Raw genomic sequence first — 26,741 nt, forward strand, 5'->3', positions numbered from 1 at the left:
GGTTGATCGCAGCTTGGCAGTCCGGTGATGTTCGTCTCCGGTCCCGGGGATGCAGGATGCAGGATGACGGATGACAGATGACAGATGACAGATGACGGATGGGGAGATCTGGACTGTCAGATGCACGTGATATTGAGATAGAAATCTAGCATCGATGAATCTAACCTCAGCCTTGTAGGGTTGCAATGGGGACTTCATTCCGAGCTAGGATAATGATAACCGAACTGTACATGTGATGTTTGTACTTAGGCGGGAAACACGTGATGGTGGAAGTCCCTCATCACGAAGATGATCAATCAATCAGTGATTTGCTGTGATATTCCGGGTTTTATGTACGAACCGCCCATGTCCAAAGTGTGTTTTGATTTACACAGGCAAGCATGAGTGTGCCATATATGAGACTCCATGATGAATATCACAGTGCAATAACCAGGTATGAGATAGAACGGTCGAAGCAATTCAGTATGGGATTCAGCTCCGATTACTGTCAAGCGAATGCTGTTTTCTGTCAAGCGTTAGTGTGAGTTGAGGTCCCTTGGTAAATAATTATAACGCGAACCTGGTCAGAATCATGAATAAGCTTGCGTCCTCGGTGCCATTTGGACGCGTGTGGCGCAGCGGGCATAGACCCATCTAGACGTCGCTCCTCGTCCGTCTCACTTCAACTGTAGTCCTTCCAGAGTGTGTTCGACAATAGGAATATGCTCTGCCAAGCGATTTGGGTCGCGCATAATAGCAAGCACATCTTCCTTCCTACCCGCCAACTTCTTCCGTACGTCCTCGTACTTTTCTTCCCTTGCCGTGTATTCCCTTAGGATGACCTTGTCTCCAAACTCTACAAAGATGCGTGTATCCCGTATCCTGAATACCACATCGTCTAGTCGCATGAAGAAGCGTACTAGCAACAGTAACCGTTGTGGCATGACGCGGATCTTGCAGGATAGCATGGCAATACCATTGTCTGCGAGTTCGTCTTCGTAGAGTACTAATTCATCGAAGAATTGGATGGGATCGGGGCGTTTGAGAAGGGCGAGCGGTATTGGCGTCTCGGTGGGCTCGAAGGCTGGAGTTGGGGGTGTGGTGCCCTTGTAGTCGGTGCTGTAAGACCAGTCAAAGGGCTTTACAACTTCCTTGATGTCCTCAAACTGCTTCTGTCTGGCTATCGTCAGTCTCGTAGCATGTGCACCGACTGAATATGTCGTACCGGTTCTGCTGCCACTCTTTCGAGTATGAGACCTTGAACATTTTCTCGCCCGTCTTGTCGACCCGGTCCAGCGCATCGAATGCATTGAACTCAATGTACCAGCCACTCTCGATGTTTTCTATCCGGACCAAGTTGTCTCCAAATATCATTTCAGGGGGCGCTATTCCTAGCTTCTTGGTCATTTCTTCTATCGGGCCAGCCTTTAGGATAGGTAGTTTGCGCGTGGTGATCTTGAAGCCCTCCTTGGTGATGGACGTATCGACAAGGCCGGGCGCCACGGTATCTTCAGGCGCGCCATTGAGGGAGGCCATTTTTGTGCTTCGCGACAATGTGTTGCTTGCTAGAGAAAGTGATGAAGCCCCTCGGCGTGCCCTGTGCAGGCCGCGATCGATGGCGGGGAGGAGCCGAGTGGGGCGCGAACGGAGGCCCCGACGTCCGATGGCTGCGTCTCCTATAGCAACGCGCGCATCCACTTGTTTGTGGATATGTAGCTGTCTCGACACCGCCTGAACCTTGAAACCATCCCCATCTTCACGACGACCATTTCCACGTCGCACAAGGCATTTACTTGTTGTTTCTTCTCTTCTTATCTTGCTTCCTGTCGCTACATCAGCCTTTGGATATTAACAATGGCCGACGTCGCAAACCTTGAGGCTGCCTTTGAGCGCACCACCATCAACGATGAGAATGATGAGCAAATCGTCTCTACTACGGCGTACCACAAGGCAAAGGTATGTAGTATCGAACATGATGAGTGCAGCAGTTCCTAACATCACCAAGCCTGCGGTAGCTGGTCTATCGTCATCACAATCCGCCGCCAACCGCATGAAGCTGCCCCATCAGATACCCCTGCAAAAGATTGCAACACAGAATGCAAAGACTGCAAACATTGCCAAAGTCACAATCTCAGCAAGCACCAGCCGACCCTCTGAGCACAACCCATCGCATCGCCGCACCCTTACCGATTCGGCCGTCTACACCGTCCCTTCCAACCCATCAACACCCAAACAATGGCATCTCGGCATGTTCGAGATTGGCAAGCCCCTCGGCAAGGGAAAGTTTGGTCGCGTCTACCTTGCCAAAGAGCGCTCATCAGGCTTCGTTTGTGCCTTGAAGGTCCTCCACAAGTCTGAGCTCCAGCAAGGCAAGGTCGAGAAGCAGGTGCGACGAGAGATCGAGATTCAATCCCACCTTACCCACCCCAATATCCTCAAGCTTTTTGGTCACTTCCACGATGCCAAACGCATCTTCCTTATTCTCGAATTTGCCGGCAAGGGAGAACTGTACAAGCATCTCCGCCGCGAACAACGCTTCCCGGAATGGAAAGCTGCCCAGTACATTGCGCAAATGGCTGCAGCTCTCAAGTACCTCCACAAGAAGCACGTCATGCACCGCGACATCAAGCCCGAGAACATCCTCGTTGGTATTCACGGCGAGATCAAGATTTCCGACTTTGGCTGGTCGGTACACGCACCCAACAACCGCCGTAACACCATGTGCGGAACTCTCGACTACCTGCCCCCGGAGATGCTTCGCGGTGGCGGCAAGGACAACTTCTACTCTGAGAAGGTTGACCTGTGGAGTTTGGGTGTCCTGACGTATGAGTTCCTTGTCGGTGAAGCGCCATTCGAGGACACTCAGGTCATGACACAGCGCAAGATTGCAAGGGGAGAATACACAGTACCGAGCTTTGTCAGCTCCGAGGCGCGGGACCTTATCAAGAGATTGTTGGTGCTCGACCCAGAGAAGCGTATCGCGCTTGAGGATGTTGAGGTACACCCATGGATTGTCAAGCACTGCAAAGGCAGCACGCGGGCATACGAGCGTACGTCTGCTGGCAAGGGCCGCAGTAGCTCAGACGAGACCAACGACTCGTACTAAATCCAGACCTACTGGTCTACTTAATGTTCACATCTACGACGGCGAAAGGGAGTTTGCATGGAAGTCACTTGCTTATTGTTGTTGCATCACTCGGAGTCCTGTCCTTTGCTAGGTTTTGGCGTAAGCGGCGTTTGAATATAGCATGCGAGTTGTCAAGCTGGACGCAATGCATCCATTTCCAATCCAATACCTACTTTTCAATAATGAGCGAAGATTCAAATCTATTCGTTACCTCATCTAACGCCATTCGCTATGCATTGACTTAATCACTCCCATCCATAATATCATACACATTCTCTTCGGATTCCACGTTACCGATAAATCTCATCAAACGGCCTGGTATCTCTAAAGCAAGCCTCCCAAACCTCATTCACCACCTTACCCGCATGTTCCTGATCCTTTATCCCCGGCCTCGCCATCATACTCAGCGTCGCCCTCCGCCTCACACACGTCTGCAACTGCTCCGTAATGCGCCACTGATTCCTCGTGAAAAACTCCCTCGCAAACCTACACTCGCCACTCAGCGTACTGGCCCGTATCTCCAAACAAGCCTGATGTCTCAAGTTCTCCGCCTCGACTTTGAATTTCAGATGGTCCCACGCATGCACCATCTCATGCGCCATAGTATCCTCCTGATGTCCACGATTGCGAAACTTATTCGCACACAACAGAATCCCATGGTCGAGGCTGAAGCCACCGCTCTGCTCGGCTGTGCACATGCGACAATGGATGTTGGTGGCGTCGAGCGTGCCGCCCAGTTTGCCCACTTCGGAGGTGAGGAAGCGGATTATAGGGCTGTATTCTAGGAGGTAGTTTTTGTTGGTTTCGCAGCGTCGGCAGATGGTGTCGGCTTTTAGCGTGTCCATTTCGGAAAAGTAGTTTTGCTCGAGGGTTACGTCGCGCGAGTTGGTCATGCGGCCTAGCATTATGTTGAAAGTTGAGGACCAGGTGTAGTAGACGGGGTCGATTTTGGGGGGTGGGGGTTGCGACAGGGCGGAGAGGGAAGCGCCATCGGGGGCTGTTTCTGGGTTTGCCATTGTGATGTTTCAATCGAACTTGTGGGTGTCGGTGGTTGAAGTTGAGGCGCGTTTTGGAGATTTCCCCGTCTGCCGTCGCGAAAAGTTTGGGTGGAGATGGGGTAAGTTACATTTGGGTGGCAGCGTGGGGAGCCAATCGGAGCGAAGACGTCACCGCGCGAACAAGGGCCGAAGATCGCTTGCGAGGAACTTTGGCCTCGTTCCAGTCATCAATTGCGCGCAGAATAGAGTGTTTGTTGCGTGGCTTGAACGAGTTGGAGAAGCTGTCGGTCTACTTGCTTTGTTATAAACCATCTCTCACCTCTGAAGCTCGTTTCTCTGCCCTTTTGCTGTGCATACCTCTAAACCACAACAATGGCAGTTCACATGCGCAAGCAGCCAGGCCAGCTCACCGTTGTAATCAAACTGGGTAAATTCTATACTGTACATTCGTCTCTGCGCAAAGGAGAGAGCATCTAACCAACTCCCCTTAGGCACCTCTTCCATAGTCGACGAGAAAACACACCAGCCGCTCCTCTCCATCCTCTCCCTTATTGTCGAAACAGCATGCAGTCTGCGTACTGCCGGCCACCGTGTCGTAATCGTCTCGTCGGGCGCCATCGGAGTCGGGCTTCGGCGTATGAACCTTCCCCGCCGCCCTAAACACCTCCCACAAGTACAAGCGCTTGCTGCCATCGGCCAGAGCAGACTCATGTCGCTATGGGACCAGTTGTTTGGCAACTTGGAGCAGCCCATTGCGCAGGTGCTACTGACGCGTAACGATATCGCGGATAGGACACAGTACCAAAATGCGCAAAATACTTTTATTGAGCTTCTGAGCATGGGCGTCATTCCGATTGTGAATGAGAACGATACCTTGGCTGTTACGGAAATCAAGTTTGGTGACAACGATACGCTCAGTGCTATTACTGCGGGTATGGTACAGGCAGATTACCTCTTCCTCATGACGGACGTGGATTGTTTGTACGACAAGAATCCACGATCCAACCCGGACGCAAAGGCAATTACCGTAGTTGAGGATATTGCCGAGTTGGCGGCGGATGTTAGTTCTGCAGGCAGTTCGCTGGGAACGGGTGGTATGAGTACGAAGATAGTGGCAGCAAGACTAGCCACCAGCGCGGGCGTTACTACCGTCATCACCAAGAGTGACAAACCGGGCAACATTTCAAGTATCATTGCACATGCGGAAAAGCAGAGGAAGGCTCGGATGTCCAGTCGAAACTCGGTGACAAACTTCCAAGACGACAGCGCCCTTGCACAATCCACATCTCAAGAGTCGCACCATCAGGATCTTTCGGCCTCAACATCCACACTCGGTGACCAGCAAGTAGCACGAACTTCGTCCCCGAAAATCGAAGAGCCCGTCCCCCTACACACACGCTTCCTCCCCATCTCCAACCCCATCCGCGACCGTTACTTCTGGATCCTCCACGGCCTCGCACCCCATGGCACCATCTACATCGACCAAGGCGCATGGGCCGCACTAAGCGACAAAGCCGGCCTCCTCCCCGTCGGCATCGTAGAAGTAGACGGCCACTTTGCCCAACAAGAAGCCGTCCGCATCGTCGTAGTAAAACGACTCCAAAATACGCACCACTCTCGCTCTTCCACACCGCACCCGCCCAACTACGAACTCCACAATCCCGCCCCCATTGAAATCGGACGCGCGGTTGTCAACTACTCAGCTACGGAGATTAGACGCATCAAAGGGTTGCACAGCACGCAAATTAGTGAGGCATTGGGGTATGCGGATAGCGAGTATATTGCGTTGAGGGAGAATATTGCCTTCTTTGGGGGTGAAAGGTCGAGGCCTGGGACACCGGATTTTAGGAGTGGGAAGGGGGGTGGGAGTGGGAATGGAAATGGTGGGGAGGAGGTGCATTAATGTGCTGGTTTACACGGGTTAGAGTGTTTTGCTTGGGAAGGGTTTGGGGTATTGGTGGTATAGTGATGTATGTGCGATGCGATGTGATGTATGGCGTTTCTAGACAAAAACAGGCATCACGATAGAAATTATCCGGGCTTAATCACTCTTTCTCTTCGCCCAATACTATTATCTCGCCTTATCTCTTTTCTCCCTCTTCCATCGTAACGACGTAGCACAAACTCTCCACTGACCCCTAGTCAAACAAACACATCAAATACCCTACCCACCCAGCCTTTTCGGCCCCCACATTGACTTCCGCCTTAACTTACGCCCTTTCAGTGGGCCGCATGATAAATATCCCCGGCGCAACGCATTGATCGCCTAAACTACAACGTGCTACTCAACAAAGCCACTATCACATCCTTCCTACAAGGCAGATTTTGTCGCTTATGGCGCTGGTATCGTGCTGTTGTGGTAGCTTGATGTCAGGTAGTTACCCGGCAACGTTAAAATACTGTTGCTGACTCGCATCTGCGTTGACTAGTTAGTTACTTGCACCTCATCTTTCTTTCGTTCCAACCTCAATCACCCACCCATGGCGACTAAAATCCTTTTTTTTTTCGTCTTTCTATTCCACGCAATTTTCCAACATGAATCAGTATACTCACGTTTACGGTACCACGGTATCTCCCGTAACTTACCGCTACGTCTGTCTCCATCAGGCACCCCACGTTGACAAGTCCGCCCGCTTGCGCTTAAACAGGGAGGCATAGCGAGTCGTGGTTGATGGGTGATGGGGCCTAAATGGGGGCTGAAACACACTGCGCCTGTTGATCAACACACGTCACATGGGCAATTAGTGGCTTAGATGCGAGTTTGTTGTGGGTATGGCGAAGATGGCGGGGGGCCGTGGGGAGGGTTTATGGGGTTTTTAGATTGCATGTCTGGGTAGGCATCTATATGTTCTGTCTTTTTTTTTTTTTTTGCCATGGTCGCTTTGCTGTTTTCTTACTACTTGAACGTTGAAAGTTGAGGTTGTGAGGTTATTTGTGGATTTGTTTGTGGGTGTTATTTCGCTCAACCTTCTGAACTTCACGATTACCCCGGGACCCGTCTCCAGCATTATACGAACAAACAGCGACAATGCACCCAAACACATCCTTCATATCTCTCCTCCTCCTCCTTCTCACACCACCCACCCACGCCAAAAAACCCTCTGCCTCCCATCTCAACCTCAACCTCAACCCCCGCGCAATCCCCCCAATCCCCAGACCCGTCCCAGCCGCCCCGATCCCCAAACCAATCTCCATCCCCAGACCCATAGAACCCTTCACGCCCAACCCCAACAACCCGGACCGCATCCCCGCCGCTGACCCAGAACCCGTCACAAATCCAAACGGGACCAAGCCACCAAAAGACGATAAACCAGATGCACCAGACAGCCCGGATGGTCCCGACAATGATACCAATAGCCCCGATTCTGATAAACCGGATGTTGATCCCAGCGACATCCTCGATCTAGAAGATGGAAGTAATGGGCCTGATGATAATGAGAGTTCTTCGACGACGACTAGGACGAGGGGGGTGTATGTGGGTCCTGCGACGGCTACGCGTTCGGGGGTTACGAGTACGAGTACGGGTTTGAGTTTGAGCACCAGTACGGGGACGCCGGCGACGACGCTGACGGGAGCGGCGGCGTGGAAGAGCTTTATTGATGCTGGGCCGAGCCCGACGGTGGAGGGTGCGCCTGTTTCGACGCCTATCATGGGGGGTGCTGGGAGGGTTGAGGCGCTAGGACTGGGAATGGTGAGTTTGGCTGTTTTAGTCTGGTCTTCGTGATATGAGACGTATATTAATGAGGAGTTAGATTGTGAGTTTAGCGGGAGTCTTGGGGCTTTTATAGCATGATGTTGCGGGTTTAATTATGGGGGAAGGCTCTATTCTTTTTATAAGAGGGATGTAAAGATATCTGTAGTTGTGTTCAGCGTTTATTATTGGGGACTAAAGGTGGAATGATGAGTATGAAGTTTGCGTCAGTCAGACGCGGATAGGTTATAATGATCATCTTTGATGGCAGCTGCATGTGACCCTTTTTGGGGATACAAACGAGTTAGAGGTGGTTCGGAATGATATCATGTCGTGGAAAATAGAGTATGGGGCTGTGTAAAGAGTGGATTTAAAGACAATTGAACCATGAGATACAACTCATTTTGCCTATCCTTGTTAATGGTTTTCTCATTAGATATAGCTCGCCACCTTTTGGGATAGGACAGAATCGTTGCACTTTGCCTCTGTTTCCCTAGATGCTCCCGCAATATGCTCAATATATATGCATTCTTGAAATATTGTCACATGGGCTTCCTTGGGACGAATGATGGGCTTTGAATGTAGGTGAGTGACCGCAACGGGAAACGCACTTTGCTACGACGGCATTCTGAGGTACGAGGCGGGAGGATTTGACCATCTCCCAGGTTGAGATCTCTTCTTAAGGGAACCCAAAAACAGCTTGTTGGTTTCACTGCCATCGAATTCCGCCAAGCTTTTCTTGAGTTCTTTCCTGTAACGGTTTGGGCCATGCCAAGACCTATTCTGGTACAAGTTGGGTACTGCTCTCGCTACCACACTTCGTACATCCCACATTCATATATATAGCTGCCCTCCTTCATAGCTACTCCGACAATGCAATCCCCCTCTTCCTCGTTCCCACCGTTCCAGTTATGAGCCCGGCTTGCCGTTAATCGACTGCATTCACATCCCGCTTTAGTTAAGACTTACTGTTATAATCGGTCTAACAGTAGACGTCTATCTTAACGACAGCAGTTATCATCAGCTATCACCATGGCTACAATGAATAGTGATCTTCTGATTACGAAGACGACGGTGATTCTCGATCAACCGTCAGATTGGCAGAAGTGGATCTTCCTGCGCAAAGATAGCGCGCAGCGGAACGATCTATGGGCGTACGTTAACCCTAACGTTGCGCTAGAAACGGTACTTAAGCTCGAAGATGAGAAGCCCGCAAAGAAGGAAGCAGGTGCTTTCTACGGACGGGAGCGACAGGTCGGCATAGTTTACGACCTCGAGCATCTCGATGAGCACGAATACCGGAAGTACTCAGCTTGGTACACTAGTTACCAGAAGGAACTAACAAAGTTCGAAAAGAAAGAACTTGCTTTAAGGCAGTTCAACAGCGAGATCGCGACAACGATCTCAGAGCGTCGGCTACATTGGATCATGAATCTAGATACGCCGCACGCACGATTGAGGAAACTAAAGAACCAGCTCTGTCCATCGACAGCAGAGCGAGAGACTCAGCTACTCTCGCAATATATAGCGCTTCGCAAGATGCCAAAGCGCGCTAATATCGAATCCTGGCTCGACAGCTGGGAGGAGCTCCTTGAGCTCATGGCCGCGGCTGAGATGGCAGAAGTGAAGGGTACAAGGGCACAGCGGGACTTTCTCGACTCAGTACAATCGACTGATGATTCATGGGCTACATCACAAAGGATTAGCATGATCACAAAGCAAGAGGAAGGAGAGTCCTTCTTACCAGCAGTTGATCTTGTGGGGCGATTTCGACTGTACTATCGTCAAATGAAACCAGTGGCTTCAACGCTAGGAACCTTTGCGGCGTTAGGCGACCCACAGGAAGTATCCCAACAATCTCAGATATCCCAGGATACTGATAAGTTTCGAAAGATTAACTGCCTGTGTGGAGAGAAGCATCGCTTTATTGATTGTCCGTACGTCAACTCAGCAAAGCGTAGCTCTGGATGGAAGGCGGATTTAGATATGAAGAAGAAATTCGATACCATCCGAAGCAGAGGCGAAGGCAGCAGAATCTCAGCCGTTTTGAGATCAGTAGAAGCAAAGCTCGCTAAGCAAGGTCAGCAGAGTAAGCCTCAGTCAGCTGCCTTTGACGATGGAAGCACGAAGAGTGGTCGGAGCTCAAATGCATGTCTCCAAGTAGAGGCTACTCAGCAGCCTTCATCGCTACTAACGCGATGGATACTCGACCCAGGATCGAACCTACACGTGTCTAATCATCGAAATTCGACTTGGCGCAAGCTTGCAGATGCCAACGCCCATGATGAGATCTTGGCTGGAGGTCAGCGTATTCCGATCAAGGAATGGGGTGAGGTTAAGATCATGATTAACACGCCGCACGGAACATCTCCAATTAAGCTTACTTGGGTAGCGTATATCCCGAGCTTCTTTACCTCTCTTGTCGCTCTCTCACGATGCCGTACGATGGGAATTGAGTTCGACTCAGGTCGAGACTGCCTATACCAGAAGTCGCCAAAGAACGTCGTGTGTAAGCTTAGTCCCGAAGGAGGGCATTGGCTGATGGATTCGGACGAAAATGAGAGACCGCGTGTAGAAGACCTGCAGTCTACGAGTGTAGCAGAGTCTACAAGTGTAGCAGAGTCTGTTAATGCAGCAGAAAAGAGAAGGATTCAAGCGGTGAAACCATCGTACGCTGATCGACGACCGCTTGAGCTAACGGCGGAGGAAGCCCATGAGATTTGGGGCCACCCGAGCGCTAAGGTTATCTCAAAGCTCGAGCAGGGTGTCGATGGTGTAAAGATTAAAGAAGGCACAATAGCGCCAACTTGGGAGACCTGTACGACATGTATTGAAGCAAAGCTTCATAAGTTCAAGAGCCGAAGGCCTCCGCGAGAACCAGCCACCCGACCATTCGAAAGATTGGCTATCGATCTCGTACAGCTGCGTGAGACAGGCGAGCGCTGCTATAACGGTGACGTTTGGCTATTCCATGCGGTGTGCCAGAATTGCAAGCTTCACCTAGCCGCATGCCTACCAAACAAGTCAGCACCAATGCTCTTAACGGCAGTCGAGCGCTTGCTAGCACGAATTAAGACTCAGTATGGTGTCAAGGTTCGTGCAGTGAAAATCGACGGCGAGCGAGGATACAGCCTACTACATCAGCTCTTTCTTAACCGAGGTATTGAGATTGAAACAAGAGCTCCGTACACTGAGGAGCAGAACGGCCTCATCGAGCGCGCTGGCTCAACAATAATCGTCCGAGCTCGCGCAATCCGAATTGGATCCGGTCTGCCCAAGGAGCTGGCCAACGAGTGCGTCATGACCGCAGTATATCTACTCAATCGAACACCAGTCGAGTCTCTTGGCTGGAAGACGCCTTATGAAGTCGCAGGTGGACACAAGCCTTCGATGGCTCACCTAAGCAAGATAGGCGCACAGGCGTACTACCTCAACACCAAGCTGAAGCGTGGCGACAAGATGGAGTCTCGAGCGCTTATCGGCCACTTAGTTGGATACGATTCCACCAACATTTTCAGGATATGGCTCCCAGAGTCACACACTGTTATCCGCACCCGAGACGTCGTATTTCGTCCGAATACAAGATACGATGGCAGAACAGTCTACGCAGATTTGAGGGTGGCACGTACAGTAAAGACAGTACTTGATATCGCCGACTACGAAGGCGAGATAGAGGAACTAGAGATTAGTGAGCTTCTAGAGCTCGCTGCTCCGCTTGGTTTGCATGGCACTGAGATCCTAGAAGAGGATGAAGCACATAATCAGTTGATAGAAGAGCTATTACAGCAGTCAGCGAAAGGGGATCAGAGCCTACCAACGCCTGAGGGCACACCTGCAAGATCGATTGACCCAGGAGGATTATCAGTCTCGCCCGATGCGAGAGGAAGGAGAAGTAGGGCCGCGAGCGTTGAAGAAGAGATTAGCTTGCCAAAGGGCTACGAGCCAGTGCAAGGGGGTCAAGAGGCGCCGAATCGTCGCGAAAACAACGCGCCAAGGCGGACGGATCCTGCCATTACGTCAGATAACATCGTTGCCGGTAAACGTACTAGAGGCAGCGCTCATGCGGCGTATCTCTCCACTTTCGCAGTAACATATCTATCGACCTTTGCCTCAGCAATCAATCCGGTTAAAGCACGAGAGCTTCACGAGCCTAAGAAGGTTCGCCTCCATCGAGACCATCTTCCACCTCCACCGAAACGTTGGTCAGATCTCGAACGCCATCCGTTTGGCAACCGTTTCAAGCTTGCAGCACAAGCTGAAATGGACGATATAGTAAGAAAGGGCTGTTTCAAGCCAGAAGCTCACGAAGAAGGCGTCGCCGAGGGTGAGATACTGCCGCTAATGTGGGTGTTTACCTACAAATTCGATGAAGACGGCTATCTCACGAAGTTCAAGGCACGCTTAGTTGTAAGAGGAGACTTACAACAGATATACGAGGACACATATGCGGCTACACTAGCAGCTCGGATCTTCCGATTCCTTGTTGCTCTAATGGCTGCCTTTGGCCTAAAGGCCTTCCAGTATGATGTACTGAATGCGTTTCTAAACGCAAAAGTCGACCGTAAGATCTACGTACAGACACCAGAAAGTTACGTTGATCAATTTGGTCCGCTACTACGGTTGTGGCGAGCCTTGTATGGTCTGAAGGAAGCGCCGCTGTTATGGTACAACGATCTCTGCACTTCACTGCGGAAGATGGGACTTAAGCCAGTGCCAGGCATCCCATGTTTGTTTACAAACGAAAAGCTTATTGTCTTCTTCTACGTTGACGATATTGTGGTTCTGGTTCGACCAGAAGATCTCGCAGCTCATGAAGAGTTTGAGCGTGCGCTTAAGGATCGATACGAGATACGTTGCTTAGGTAAGCTTGGTTGGTTCTTAGGCATCCGCGTCGTACGCGATGAAGAGCAAGGGAAAGTTTGGCTGTTACAGGACTCATTTGTCGACAAGGTCGCTGCCAACTTCAAACTGCAGAAGAAATCCGGACGATACCCAGCAACTCCGCTGAATGAGGGGCTAGGCCCGAGTGATGAAGAACCAAACGCCGAGCTTACGAAGGAGTTTCAGAGCCTTACTGGCTCACTAGCATTCATCTCATGTATCACTAGACCGGACGTTGCGAAAGCGCACTCAGTGCTCGCACAGCATCTTCAGAATCCAAACCAAAAGCATCTCGCTGCCGCCAAACACGTTTGGGAGTACCTGATTGGTACTCAGTACTACGCTATCTGCGCTACAGCACTTCGAACCGAGAGTGCGTCGTATATCACAGAGGGTGAAGCAAATGAGGCAGGAGTGGAACCGTTGTTCTTTGGTGCCTCTGATGCTGCCTTTGCCGACAATCTCGAGACGCGCAGAAGCTCGCATGGCTTTATGTTCAAGCTATACGGGATGCCGATTGACTGGAAGGCTACAGTGCAACGCTCAGTCACAAAGTCAACTACTGAAGCAGAGCTGATGGCTCTCTCTATTGCAGGGGCTGAGATGGAGTGGTGGCAACGCGCGTTCAAGAACGTTAAGTTTGAGCTCGAGTTCACACCACAGCTCTTGTGTGATAACACAGCCACGGTTGGTATCGTTACTAAGAGAGAAGATCGGCTTCAGACAAAGCTTCGTCATGTGGATACTCATCAGATGTGGCTCCGCCAGGAAGTCGAGCAGAAGCGAATACAGGTCAATTGGGTGCCTACAGATCAGATGCCCGCAGATGGTTTGACCAAGGTACTACCTCGTCAAAAGCATGAGAGTTTTGTCAAGCAATTAGGGCTTGAAGATATCCGGAGTATTATTACTCCAAGAGAAAATAAGGAAGCAGAGAAGGGAGTTAAGCTTTCAGCGTGGAACTAGAGTATTTTTTTATTTATTTCCGTTATTTTCACATCTCTAGTTATGGTCAGCTACTTGCTGAGAGCCGTATCTGAGAGGGTGTGTAACGGTTTGGGCCATGCCAAGACCTATTCTGGTACAAGTTGGGTACTGCTCTCGCTACCACACTTCGTACATCCCACATTCATATATATAGCTGCCCTCCTTCATAGCTACTCCGACAATGCAATCCCCCTCTTCCTCGTTCCCACCGTTACATTTCCCTTCATTAGTCTCCTTTATCACCAAATGAACCTGCGATGTAATAACTGGTTCGCGCATAAGCGAAGCTGTCATAGTCATGCTCAAGAAATTCAGCCTTGCTGACGTCCCCTGAACACTGTTCTCGGTGATCGGCTCGGCTCGGCTCATACGTTGCTGAAATAAGCCGCGGCATCTGGGATGATCATCTACCGCGTCCTCACCATGCTTACGCATGCCGGTCTTCACGGCATTCTATGGAGTCGATGAATGGCACAGTTTCACTTTCCAGGGCTCAACATTTTCCAATGTCGTAGCGTCAGTGGACGTTTCTCATGCCATCTCTTTCTTCACACAAGTGGATATGCAGCTCATTTCGAAATCTTATTGCTTTTGGACGGGACAGGCTCAGGCTCGTACTGCGGTTACAGATATCCGGGCTTACCGGTACTACCTCTGCCATTTGTAAACCTAGACTCTTCGAGGCTACTGCCACGGCGACTTTTGTCTCGTTCCAGTCAGATCGTATGATGGCTTCACGGCGCCGGTGGAGATCCATTTCCATGGGTGGTACAGCTGACAGGGAGGACATGTCTTGAGATCGAAATGTTGAAAAGCCTCAATCGCGGTTCCCGAGGTGGCCCCATCTTAAGTGCCGGAGCTACGCAAATGAAGAAGGAAGGGTCTAGCAACGATCCACGTAGAAGGCCCTATCATCACGCCAAGCCGCTAGCACCTGGCTCCCGCCCGCCGAAATCATGACATACTCGTGCACAAGCAACATTTCCACCATGGATACTCCCGATATCGCGATTGTCATCATTTCTTGGAGTGATCGAAACACTAGTTTCCGCCCAACTCCGCCCAACTCCGCTTACATGCTTGCGGACGACTGCGGCTTGTGTCCAATATCTCAGGGCAAGCAACCCCTGCTGCCAACAGCTCCAATTTGGTGATCAGGGAAGTTTTCAGTGGACGGAACACTATTCCTCCGTATGCACACGGCTTACACGCCGTTGGACGCGAACTGCGGAAGATGTCCGGTTACACGTTCTGGACAGCATGTGGACCAATGCTACCGAGTCATATGCCGCGGAGAACCAGTGAAGGCGTGTAGTTTCCTTTGTCATTTCCAGTCGACCGTCCTCCAAAACGCATTCGCCTTCGCTGTGGGGCGCAAACCATAATTGGGAGTCGTTCTAAAGGAGTCTTGGTTGCTCTTGGCTTTAGTGCTTGAGGTGCTTGTGCGTTTACGGAGATGAAACTGCCATCACTTATGTTTGATTATTCCCGCCCACTATAACGGTGCCTTGTAGGAAATGAGCTATGAGAGGCGGTCTGGCCAGAGCATAACAGTACTTATATATATATATATATATATATATATGTGACGGCCGACGCACCCTAGTTTCCTGATCTCTATTTCTATCTTATTCTTCGATATGCGTTCTAACGGTATGGACCCTTTTCTGCGACAAGATCCTTCAGACTAACAAGATCGGTAGGGATTTTTACGCTACTGACCCTTGCCGCCGTAGGGCAGGCCACACCTACACCTACTCCAACACAGTACCCGGAGAGTTGCCACGTGACCAAGTATGCGGACATTCCAGCTGCAGCTGCCGCCTGCACAGATATCATTCTCGACGGTATTACCGTTCCTGGAAAGTCGAGCATTGACCTCTCATCGTTGAAGACTGGCACCAAGGTTACTTTCAAAGGAAAGACGTTCTGGGAGTATGCCAACGCCAACTACCCTTTCATCATCATTGGCGGCAAGAGCATTGAGGTTACTGCAGCAGAGGGCGCGATTCTCGATGGCAACGGCCAGGCCTGGTGGGATGGACTCGGCAGCAATGGAGGTGTTAGCAAGCCAAACCACTTTATCGAGATGAAGAAGGTTACTGGAAACAGTTCAATTCACGACGTCTACATCCAGAACTACCCCGTTCACTGCTTCGCCATCAGCAACTGTGCGGATCTAGACGTCTACCACATCACTCTGAACAACACGGCAGGTGATGCGCCCAATAATCGATCCAAAGGCCTACCTGCTGCGCATAACAGCGACGGATTTGGCGTGTCGAGCAGCACCAACATCAAGATCCACGACAGCGTTGTCCTCAACCAAGATGATTGCGTTGCAGTTACCAGTGGTGACAACATCCATGTGAACAACATGTACTGCGACGGTAGCCATGGTCTCTCGATTGGCTCCATAGGTGGAAAGTCAAGTGTGTAGCCCCTCTTATCTCGCCGAGGTCGTATGCTAACCACGATGCAGACAATAACGTAACCAACGTCTCCTTCACCAACTCCAAGGTGCTCAACGCCCAGAACGGTGCGCGCATCAAGTCAAACTCCAACACAACGGGGTTCATCTCCGACATTTTGTTCGAGAACATCTACGTGCAGAACATTTCCATCTACGGTATCGACATCCAGCAGGATTACTTGAACGGCGGACCAACCGGCCACCCGACCAACGGCGTCATCATCCAGAACGTTACCATGAGGAACATTACCGGCACGGCAAACCAGGAGGCGAGGAACTACTACATCCTGTGTGGAGACAAAAGCTGCAGCAACATCAAGATGGACAGTGTGAATATTACTGGCGGTGGGGTTGAGAGCTCGTGCAATTTCCGGACGGTGGGGAACTTTGACTGCGACGGACGCTTTGTAACGGATGTGTTATCCAAGCTAGCAGCGTAATGGGTGTGGTTCACGCCAGCAGCTCCTTGGGCACTTTTGGCTACGGGTCGGTCGCGGCAGGGCTCCGTGTGCGTAGTTTTTACTTCTTTCTGGTTTTCATTCTTGATCTGCGCAGCACATGGTCTGCCGGTGTAATTGATAGTGTTGATGGCGTCTCGCCACTTCCCTGGAAACTGGGCAGGGTGACGTCAAATTCCAGTCTCTGCTACTGTGGTCTCCAGTCTTACACGACGATGAGCTTTAGCAACGTGTTCTATTCTTGAGTTGTTGTGTTGGACTAAGGCCTGGATCTGGAAGCGGAATGATAACTAGTGGCGTGGCCGAGGCAATCTATTTTCTCATCCGCGGATGCGCACACACGGGCTGATGATGGCGCGATAACGTCCATGTCTTGTCTGTCGTGGTGGTTTGAGTCTTGTCCTCGGAGTGTAGCTAAGGCTCTTATCATGGACTAAGGCATTTACCCGGCCCCTACTCCTGCCCGTTGTGGCAGACAGCCGCCTCCTTACATTGCCTCCTCTAGTGGATATTCGACTTTCCCCCCAGGCACATGGCCAAATCAGCCATGACGAAGGTGCAGGAGCCTAGCCATTCTCATGCGCACCCAAATTGGCGTCGTGGACAAATGGGGGGCCGTGCTCGCTGCTGTCAGCACTCCATTCTGACAGCCACCATGTCTCAGGTTCGGTGGCCGTGGAAGGTTGGGACCGGGACCGGGACCTTCACGTTCACATCGAGTCCAAGCACTCTATGGGCTCCGTGAGCAGTTCCGTCGCTTGTCCTTTCGGTCGTCTAGTGGAAGCGACGGCGCGGTGCCCATGTTCGGCGTGGGTGGGACGAGGAATATGATCCTGTCAGGTCCCATCACAATGTCACTCATGACGGCGCCAGCACGCTTGAAGCAGTAATCCATCGGCGCGTCATTCAGGTACGGTGCGGCATGCCCCTTACAGGGCCTAGTCTTCGGATGCCTGGGTTGCAAATGCGCGGTTGTGCGAATGCGATAGGTGCGTGCTCTGCTCACACATATATCGTCTGTGCGAATCATGGCACACGGCAGACACTCTCTGCCGGACTGAGTCGTCGCGAGGAAAGGAATCCGACGGCGCCTCGCACTATTCTGTTGCAACCGTGGCAGCTGTGCAGAGTGCAGAGTGCAGAGTGCAGAGTCGTCGTCTTCGTTTTCGTCGCTTGACACTTGACAGGCCCTTCTACCGTTCCCTGCGGACGCCTCAAACACGCTACACTCTCACGCCCCGTCACAACCTCAGCCTTGCCCCAACCTTGAGGCCAGACAAGGATCGTGGTCATGTTGACGCGCGCACGAGCGCCCCTGCGACCACCCCCGTTTAGCTTCTTCTACGATCCTTCCATACGCCTTCTAGAAGAGTGCCGTTTCCGCGTTCCCCGCTGCAATATTGGATGAGGTGATCCCACTTGTATATCAACTTGTCGCACCAACAGTTGCTGATGCCTGCTCGGATACACGATTATCCATCCCTTGGCCCTTAGTCTCACCGCGCGACACCTGGATACCTTCTCCACCTTCTCTTGTACATACCCAAGTCTGTCTTTCGTTTTAGTCTCCATTTCGCCTGCTTTTGCGCGACTTGTTTAGTGGGCATGTCAGTAGTTCCCGTACGCTATCATTCTTGAGCACAAGGCTGCCTCTCCAACATGGAGGACAACCTAGACATACCAGAGGAGTCGATGCGGCACATCGAGGCCCTGCTGGCAAGACATCCGCCGCACTTGATCCAGCGCATGTTTTCCCAAGCTATAGATTCGCGTATGTTTTTCTTCCTCTTCCTCCTCCTCCTCCTCCTCCTCCTCCACCTGCTTCCGCTCACCGACTGTAGGCCGCAATTCTACAGCCTCGTCTCTCATGTCCACCAGCACCGCCAGCTCTACCACCACTTCTTCTTCGGCATCATCATGGCGATCTCGCCTATCACTTGCATCAACCTTTTCCTCGTCCACCAGCAACAGTGATCGAGCCGCTTCCTCTGCTTCTTCAACTTCCTCGCGTAGCAAGAGACGAGCCGAGCCACGTTCATATCCAGCTGGTCTTGATCCCACTCGGCCAGTGCCTGCTGCGATACCTTCTTCTTCGGATGCGGACGGCTCTGTTAATGTAAAGGTCGAAGCAAGCTACACGCCAACCGATGATGGTGTGGCATCGCCAAGCCTGTTTCCCGACGACGACAAGTCACAGAGTCAGTCCGGGGAACCTTACATGTTCTGTACCTACTGTGCCGAACAGAAGAACCAAAAGACGTTCAAAGCGAAATCCGACTGGAAGAAACACGAAATGAGAATGCATGAAACTGGGGAAGACTGGCCTTGCATTGTCCACGGATGCAATCGCATCTTTGACCGTCAAAAAGATTTTATCAAACACCACCAGCGCTATCATGCTGGTCGGCCATTACCATCGTTGACCGACATTGGCATTACACTACTTCCAAGGAGAGTTTTCGGCTGTGGTTTCGACAAATGCAAAGAAGTTAGCATTGGATGGGATGAGAGATGTGACCACGTAGCAAAACACATGAAGAATGGCGCGACTATGGATCAGTGGAAGTACTCTAATGTGATCCGGAATTTAATACGACAGGAGGCTCTTCACGATACTTGGAAGGAGCTGATAGGTTGCTTAGATGAACGGCTGCGAGAAAGCCGGTCGCAAATTAGTTGGTGTCCTGACAACTCGAGGATCCTCCGACAAAAGCTCCAATGCTGTGACCTTCGACCGAGTCGGGAAGAAGTCCTGATCACTGCCTTGAGCCTACGCGCCGATATACCGTTAGACCCTATGCACCAGCAGCTACCCCCTGGTTTCGTCACACCTTCAAGGGACTCCGTTCCGCACGTGGAGAAGCTCTCGCGCGAGCAGCGAATGCACATTCTCATCGGCAACTCCAACCCACACCTCTCACGTGCGCGGCTTGCAGCTGTCAATGCAGCTTTGCTGCAGGTCAGCAGTTCTTTATCGCATGTACCTGATTACGATTGCGGATCCTCGCCATTTGTGGAGCCCCAGACACCCGCCGTTGATACAACAAGCCATCGCATTAGCTACATGGATGTGGACCCTGGTGACTTTCTGGATGTAGCGCAACCAGCTATTCCAGATCTACCACCCGTCATGACCACAGCCCCCATGCACGCATCACACCCCCACACGCCAATCATGGATCACGACCAACAACAGCACATGTACCACAGTGAATACATGGAGCAGATCAAGCCTCCGCCAAATCCCCTCGAATCACTATATCCAAATTACTTTGGCGCCCCGCCTCAGTTCGAAGAATCGCCATACTACGACCGGCCGTCATTTGGCCAGATGATATCAAAACCACTTTCCAAAATCGGGAATCGAATAAGCAGTTCAAGAGGCAGTTCTGCTCATTCCAGGCCACAGTCAAGTATGAGTCAAGGCGGATCGGAAATTAACCCCGACTTTTCCGTCCCTGGAATGAACGGTAGCATGCGTCACCCTCATCAACAACAACAACAACAACAACAACAACAACAACAACAGCAGCAGCAGTCTCATCAACACATTCCACAACATCACCCTCATCTTCAACAACACGTCATGCCTCAACAACCACAATCCTACCGCGATACCACGACATCGCAAATGCACGATCATCTCCACATGTACGCGACGCATAGCTGAAAGAGAAAGAAAGAAAAAAACACACGTACATACATATATGAACATGCAACGACGACGGCCCAAGCAGCGTACGAGTCCATGTCCCTCATCTGTTTGTTTGTTTGGTTTAATTTAGTTCCGTTCCGTTTCTCCTTTGTTCCCAACAAGCGTTTGCATCATCATCTCTTTCCGTCATTTCCTCCCCGTTTGGTTTGGTTTGGTTTCCGCAACTTTAAGCGAGCATATAGATTTTGCTTTTCCTCGTTTGGATTCGTTTCCGCTTTTTTTTCTTTGATACCCCCGCGCTCTTCTTCTTCTTCTTCTTCTTCTTCTTGGTATTGTTTTAGTATCTTTTTGGATTGACTGAGCGCAAAATATTTCTTACTCTTTATTCTATTTTGGTAGATACTTCATGTGTATTTTAGTGGTAGTGGTTGGTTGGTTGATAGCATAGTATAGAGTAGTTCCTCCTCCTGCTTTGGTGGTGGCGGGGTCTGTATAACTAACTAACGTTATGAGAGATTTCCATCTTGCGCTGGGTAGGGTCTGGGAGATTTCGCGTTGACCTTTTGCAACTATACACGGGAGAAATCGACTTTGTCGGCAGATGTATGATAACAAGGATTCATGCCATTCTAACAACACCAGCCTTGTAAAGTCAACAAGCCTACGCATCACTATCGTTAGCGGCGCACCTTACACCTCATCCTAATAACCCCTACGCGCATCCTCTTCCATGGCGTTTCCTTATTTACCACCACACCACACCTCCAACCCCAGGCAACTACTGCCACATCAACAAAAATGACACATGTGCTAGTTCCTATTTTTCTCTCGAGCTACTAAAGACATGATCTGGCTGTGCTAAACTAAGCTTCCGCCTTGTATTGTGCCAGGGTCGCCCTTTCAACCACATTTCCTAACTATTATTCTTCTCCTCCTCGGTGGTCCGTGCGTCGTCTGTCATCTTGAAAGCAATGAGATGGGTCTTCATAAGCTGTGTGATCTCCTTTTTTTCTCATGATCCATGGCTTGTGTACAGTTGTGCTTACCTAGCTTTACTGTTTTGTCTAGTTCGGTGCAGTTCTTGTTGTCGTTGTTGCATTATTCGGTGTCCGGGACACCTGTATACGACACCATACCCACGTCTTCAACAAAAAAGGACACGAACGCAAAACATGCAACTCCTAGACCTCCCACCCGAACTCTTCGAGCTGGTTGTTGTTGTGCTGGTGGATACGGTACCGGTGGATGAATTGAAGGTGTTGAGGGGGGGTCTGTCGTAAGTCCCTTCTTCCCTCACGATGATTAAACGTGTGGGGGGGTATAAGTTTGTATACATGCTTTATTGTTGTTGTTAACACGGAACAGGTGCTTTTGCGCGAGATATCAAGTACCAATCTAAGCGGTTGCCGAAGAAAGAGAAAAGGGCAGAGACGAAGATGTGGGAGATGGAAGAAGGTATTGATAGGAGGATTGGGTGTGAGAGGGGGTTTGGGATGAGGATTAATTGCGAGAGAGGGTGGAGGTTGGGTGGGAGGTGGTAGGGAGAAGGAAAGAGAGAGGGAATGATCAAGAAAGGGAGAGATGAGACGTTTGTAGCATTGTTTTGGGACTTTTCGACTTCTTTTGCCATAGTATGGAGTTGCATATCTCGGGAAAGAGACACTGCGTATCGTTAGTTTGGTACTCTTGGAGTTGTATATGGCATCAAGATTGGGGAAACGATGGGAATCGTCGTGCTCACAGTCTTACTAGTTCCTCAAAACATATATTGAAATGCTATGGGCCTTGTGATGAACAATTAGTGCGGCTGACGGTATTGATGGCGTACGCCAGTGACATGCAACGGCTGGCAGAGCCTGACCCGTGCTTGTGAGGTTGCAAGGGAGTTGCATGTGTAGGTGGAGTGGAGTATTGGAGACCGAAGCACTGGTAATTTTATTTAGGCATGTTCAGCCTGAAAGTCTCAACCATCGAGGTAGAAGAATAAATCCGTGGTCTTATTGATTGGCTGGTAATAATGCACGTGGGCTATCACGGTCCCACGAGCTCCATGGAAACAAAATTGACATGACATGCTCCCGCTCCGCTCTAAAGCGCGGGTGGGCCGATTGGTTCTTACCACACCTTCGGGACGTTAGTGGCAGTTGGGAGGCAACATGCAGGGAAGATTTGCAGACTTGAGGGACTGACAAGGGCAAAAGAAAGGGACAGTGGGGGGTTTTCAATGAGTTTGACTAATCAGGTCAGCATTAGATGTTCGAGAAGTCTGCCAAAGCACCCGGCTACGTGGTCTGAGGGTTCTTCGTCATCGTTCGTATGTATGACTGCAAGATCGTCGGGCTCGAAAGAAATGAGGATATAGCGAATAGCATTCAAGGCGCTACATTTAGTTACGTATCGTAGTCTTGAAATCTCGATCACGATTTTTGAGTCGCCGGAGAAAGACGACACTGTAGTTGCTCAGCCGTCTCATCCCGCTGATAATGTTCTTCCTTACATTCTTCCTTACATAAGATAGTGTTAATGGGGCCATTCCTACAACGTCATTTCAACCTCGGTCAAGCCGACTGATGCTTTTTCGAGTGTTTTTGGGCAATACTGCTAAAGTCATTGCACATGTCTTGAAGGAAAGGCTTGTACTGTAAGGAAAGTCTTGGCGGTACAGAAGCTCACAGACTACCTTGGGAACCCTTGCAAGGCGTATGCACGAGGACGGCTATGCGGCACGCAAGTCATTCAGCTGTTCCCGTATACTAACACGCTCCGTTCCGCCATGGGATTTTGGGACGTTGAAAAGTCGAGAAATAAAACACATGGTCTAGTGGAGCGAGCTGATTGGCCGAGAAAGACACGACGCAAACACTCGGTAGCTGGTGCATTGAGCAATCAGACCGGGTCAGAGATTTCGAAGGATAGTAAAGGCGTCTTGGCAACGCCTGGGCGGTCTCGGCATTCCGCCAGCCAGACTGGCCCAAGAGCCCAGCTAGCTCGACTGCATGGAAACGTGCCCCCATGGGCAATTCTCGTTCGCCCGCATTTCGCAACGTGCTTCCACGGCCATGGCGATATTCATGTTCCAAGAATTCTACTCCACTCAACGCGACACCAGCCCAGAAGCAGATCTCGTGGCCCAGTTCAGGGTGGCGGCACGTCTACGCCAATTGCATGTCAACCTCTCCATATTATTCAGCCCAGAGCATTCGTACACGACCAGGTAAAGACGCCTAGGAGGGAGTTCAGACCATGGCGACGGCGATGTAGCATGTTATGGTGGCTTGGTTGATCCACCATGCCTCAACGAGGAGCCAACACCGTCGAACGCCCACACCCGTCTGAGTCCACATTCACTTAGCGAAAATGTCATCTGTGTTGCCAAGATTAGATATCTATGCATCTTTGAATCAGTGCAACTTACTTAAAGTCTCTTACACTCGACCACCGTGATACTCGACCACTCAGTGTCAACTCACAACACCTCCCATCCTTCAGTCAACAGGCGCCAGTGCTCGCCCTCTTCTCCAAAATGGCTCCCGCCTTAAAGAAGTACGACTGGATCCTTGCCATCTGCACCATTGCCTTCGTCGCCTCGTCGGCCTCCAACGGTGCCAACGATGTCGCCAACTCATACGCCACATCGGTGGCTGCTCGGACCCTGAAGATGTGGCAGGCCGGTATCCTGGCTTCTGGTACTGAGTTCCTCGGTGCTGTTGCGCTGGGCTCCCGCGTTACTGGTACTATCAAGAGCGGTATCTTTGCTCTCGACACTTTCAAGCCTGTTCCTGCTACCCTCATGCTCGCCATGAGCTGTGCTGAAGTCGGATCTGCTACTTTCCTCACCATCGCGACCCTTGCTGGTATGCCAGTATCTACCACCCAGACTGTCGTCGGAGCCCTTGCCGGTGCCGGTATTGCTGCTCAGTCACCTCTTAGCTGGGGCTGGAAGAAGGGATCCATCTCCCAAATCGCCGCCTCATGGGTCATCGCTCCCTTCCTCGCCGCCGCCTTCGCCGCCGTCCTCTTCCTGACCATCAAGTTCGGTGTCCACCAGAGGAAGGACCCGCTCAAGTGGGGTCTTCGCCTCATCCCCTTCTACCTTGCATTCACCGCCGGTGTCCTCGCTCTTTTCATCATTGACGAGCTGCCAAATGGAGAGTCTCTCGAGGAGATGGGTCCTGGCAAGGCTTGTGGTATCATATTGGGTGTCTTTGCCGGAATGCTCGCCATCTCCTACATTTTCTTCGTCCCCTACTTCACACGCCGTCTTATCAAGGGTGACACCAGGCTGAGGGTATGGCACCTCCCTCTCGGTCCCCTTCTGTACCGCGAGAACCCTCCCATCTACTTCCCCGGCAAGGGCGACCAGATCGTCACCGACTACTACGCCAGGGCAGCCTCCGTCGATATCGAACAGGAGAACTTCAAGGGCGAGAAGGGCGCTGGTCACTCAACATCCGTCGACAACAACTCTTCCGGAAACAGCGACAACATTGATGTTGAGAACGGTGGCCGCGGACTTTCGCGCCCACTTCCCCGCGATGGCGCCGTTGCCCACATCGCTCCTGCTAAGCCCGAACCCGAGGAGCGCTGGTTGAAGCCTGTTGAACATCTCCCGGCCTACTCGCCCAAGAAGATTGTAGCCTGGACCAAGTATATCCTTCTCCAGGGTGTCTCACGAGACGTCGTTACCCAGAAAGGTACGTTGTATTCTCCCGTTCATGATTAGATCTTCCACTAACATACCTAGGTCTTGACAGTGTCCACTCCCGCGCTATCGTCTACGACAACCGTGTCGAACATCTCTGGACCTACGCCCAAGTTGCCTCCGCCATGATGATGTCCATTGCCCATGGTTCCAACGATGGTAAGCTTTACCCATCACTCTCCACACAGAACATGTAAACTAACTCTCCTCCAGTTGCCAACGCCGTTGGTCCTTGGGTAGCAACCTACAACACCTACACCACAGGCGTCGTCACAAAGGAGGCCGACACCCCCATCTGGATCCTCATCGTCGCTGGTATTCTCCTCGGCGCAGGCTTCTGGTTCTACGGCTACCACATCGTACGCGCGCTCGGTAACAAGATCACACAAGTTTCTCCCACCCGTGGCTTCTCCATGGAGTTGGGTGCGGCCATCACCGTGCTGCTCGCTTCTAGACTGGCGCTTCCCGTATCGACCACACAGTGCTTGACGGGTGCGACGATTGGTGTTGCCCTGTGCAATTTCGATCTCAAGGCCGTCAATTGGAAACAGGTTGGATTCATCTTTTCCGGTTGGATCATCACCCTACCTGGTGCGGGGCTGATTTCTGGGTTGCTCATGGTTATGGCGCTTAACACGCCGCATTTCTAGATTTCTGAGCGGGTCTTGGGAGGGGGTTTCTTTGGTCAAGTAGCATTGAGATGCGTTATGTATGTATACGAATGGGTTTGGAGGCAAAGAGCATGATACCAATCGCTTTTCACTGTTTTCAGAAGCAATACCATAATTGAATAGACCACGACCTTGCACAACTGGTTAACGATAAGTTAAGTCTCGAATCGATCGGCGGGGTTTATCCACATGACATGCCAGTGCGGTCTCCAGACCGAAGTCAGGACCTGACTTACCAAGCCAACCCGACATTTCCCCATCGTGTTTGGCGCACAAGCTATTTCATACCCCTCTCTCCCTCACTTGTACTAAGAAAACAGAAAGAGGGGCATAACAGGTGCACTGTCAGAACCGTTAGATTTAGCAGCAACGACACTATGCCTCTTCAAGCCAGCACTCCGTGGCTGGCTTAAGCGAGCGATGATCGCGGTGTTCTGGCTGCTGGGGTGTTTGAGATTAGATTTGAGGCTGGGCGCACAGAGCAGAACGGCAGGTGCGTGGATATGTAACAGATGGCTCGTGTCTATGTTTTTGTGTGTGTGTGTGTGTGTGTGTGTGTGTGTGTGTGTGTGTGTGTGTGTAGATACTAGGGTCGATGAATTGAGATTGGATGTAGGGGGCGTTTGGGGCTGAGCGAGATGAACGGGTTATGTGACTACATCTCGAGTGAAATTACAGTTTGGGTTGGGACTGAATGAGCCGATGAGTATGTGGATGCGTGTGTTATGCTGAGCTAGAGACCAGATGTTGATTTGAATGCGAGTCATGAGGCCTGAATGAGGGTAAGTGCTTCATGCCGCTTTTCATGTCAGGACGGCTAAAATCCCCGCTCTTATCTCAATGTGAAGAGGCTCGGGAACTTTGGGGAAGCGGAAACTTGGACGATGATATAACGTGCCATCGTCGATGGGAGAGAAGGCAAGCCGTTAAATCGAATTGTTCTAGAATAACAGGAATTGGTGGGTATATGTTGCCAAGTGCTTTCCTTGCTCGCATCTTTCTGTCCTTACGACTAGCATGACTGGATCCTTGTGTTTGTCGTCGGTGACTTGAAGATAGTGGACGGAGGTTCGTCTTCGTTTTCTTGTAACGTTAGTGTGTATACCGAGGTAGTCACAG

General features: G+C 51.0%; 9 protein-coding genes across 9 annotated transcripts; 6 read left to right on the top strand and 3 right to left on the bottom strand.

Annotated features, from left to right (window-relative positions):
* Positions 1 to 656: 656 nt before the first annotated feature.
* On the bottom strand, positions 657 to 1,515 carry PtrM4_071790 (TIP41 domain containing protein; the record flags this gene model as incomplete). Its single annotated transcript, XM_066105958.1, has 2 exons — positions 657 to 1,155; positions 1,205 to 1,515. 2 exons carry the CDS (start codon positions 1,513 to 1,515, stop codon positions 657 to 659), a joined length of 810 nt encoding a protein of 269 aa, XP_065964585.1.
* Positions 1,516 to 1,833: 318 nt separating this feature from the next.
* Positions 1,834 to 3,085, top strand: PtrM4_071800 (SPS1, Serine-threonine protein kinase; the record flags this gene model as incomplete). Its single annotated transcript, XM_001941518.2, has 2 exons — positions 1,834 to 1,935; positions 1,985 to 3,085. 2 exons carry the CDS (start codon positions 1,834 to 1,836, stop codon positions 3,083 to 3,085), a joined length of 1,203 nt encoding a protein of 400 aa, XP_001941553.1.
* Positions 3,086 to 3,503: 418 nt separating this feature from the next.
* On the bottom strand, positions 3,504 to 4,122 carry PtrM4_071810 (uncharacterized protein; the record flags this gene model as incomplete). The annotated part of the gene is made up of 2 exons (XM_066105959.1): positions 3,504 to 3,508; positions 3,597 to 4,122. The coding sequence occupies 2 exons, from the start codon at positions 4,120 to 4,122 to the stop codon at positions 3,504 to 3,506; spliced, it is 531 nt and encodes a 176-aa protein (XP_065964586.1).
* A 354-nt stretch (positions 4,123 to 4,476) lies between these two features.
* Positions 4,477 to 7,563, top strand: PtrM4_071820 (ProB, Glutamate 5-kinase; the record flags this gene model as incomplete). The annotated part of the gene is made up of 4 exons (XM_001941516.2): positions 4,477 to 4,531; positions 4,596 to 5,918; positions 7,314 to 7,520; positions 7,544 to 7,563. 4 exons carry the CDS (start codon positions 4,477 to 4,479, stop codon positions 7,561 to 7,563), a joined length of 1,605 nt encoding a protein of 534 aa, XP_001941551.2.
* Positions 7,564 to 8,827: 1,264 nt separating this feature from the next.
* On the top strand, positions 8,828 to 13,642 carry PtrM4_071830 (uncharacterized protein; the record flags this gene model as incomplete). Its single annotated transcript, XM_001942436.2, has 1 exon — positions 8,828 to 13,642. The coding sequence occupies one exon, from the start codon at positions 8,828 to 8,830 to the stop codon at positions 13,640 to 13,642; it is 4,815 nt and encodes a 1,604-aa protein (XP_001942471.2).
* Positions 13,643 to 15,303: 1,661 nt separating this feature from the next.
* PtrM4_071840 (Glyco-hydro-28 multi-domain protein) lies at positions 15,304 to 16,576 on the top strand (the record flags this gene model as incomplete). Its single annotated transcript, XM_001941514.1, has 3 exons — positions 15,304 to 15,316; positions 15,367 to 16,095; positions 16,146 to 16,576. 3 exons carry the CDS (start codon positions 15,304 to 15,306, stop codon positions 16,574 to 16,576), a joined length of 1,173 nt encoding a protein of 390 aa, XP_001941549.1.
* A 748-nt stretch (positions 16,577 to 17,324) lies between these two features.
* PtrM4_071850 (uncharacterized protein) lies at positions 17,325 to 17,489 on the bottom strand (the record flags this gene model as incomplete). The annotated part of the gene is made up of 1 exon (XM_066105960.1): positions 17,325 to 17,489. The coding sequence occupies one exon, from the start codon at positions 17,487 to 17,489 to the stop codon at positions 17,325 to 17,327; it is 165 nt and encodes a 54-aa protein (XP_065964587.1).
* Positions 17,490 to 18,253: 764 nt separating this feature from the next.
* Positions 18,254 to 20,260, top strand: PtrM4_071860 (uncharacterized protein; the record flags this gene model as incomplete). Its single annotated transcript, XM_066105961.1, has 3 exons — positions 18,254 to 18,365; positions 18,436 to 20,064; positions 20,130 to 20,260. The coding sequence occupies 3 exons, from the start codon at positions 18,254 to 18,256 to the stop codon at positions 20,258 to 20,260; spliced, it is 1,872 nt and encodes a 623-aa protein (XP_065964588.1).
* Positions 20,261 to 23,772: 3,512 nt separating this feature from the next.
* PtrM4_071870 (PitA, Phosphate-sulfate permease) lies at positions 23,773 to 25,601 on the top strand (the record flags this gene model as incomplete). The annotated part of the gene is made up of 3 exons (XM_001941511.1): positions 23,773 to 24,943; positions 24,994 to 25,110; positions 25,165 to 25,601. 3 exons carry the CDS (start codon positions 23,773 to 23,775, stop codon positions 25,599 to 25,601), a joined length of 1,725 nt encoding a protein of 574 aa, XP_001941546.1.
* Positions 25,602 to 26,741: the final 1,140 nt, after the last annotated feature.

The sequence above is a fragment of the Pyrenophora tritici-repentis genome, chromosome 2 (genome assembly GCF_003171515.1).
Source record: "Pyrenophora tritici-repentis strain M4 chromosome 2, whole genome shotgun sequence".
NCBI classification, from domain to species: Eukaryota; Fungi; Ascomycota; class Dothideomycetes; order Pleosporales; family Pleosporaceae; genus Pyrenophora; species Pyrenophora tritici-repentis.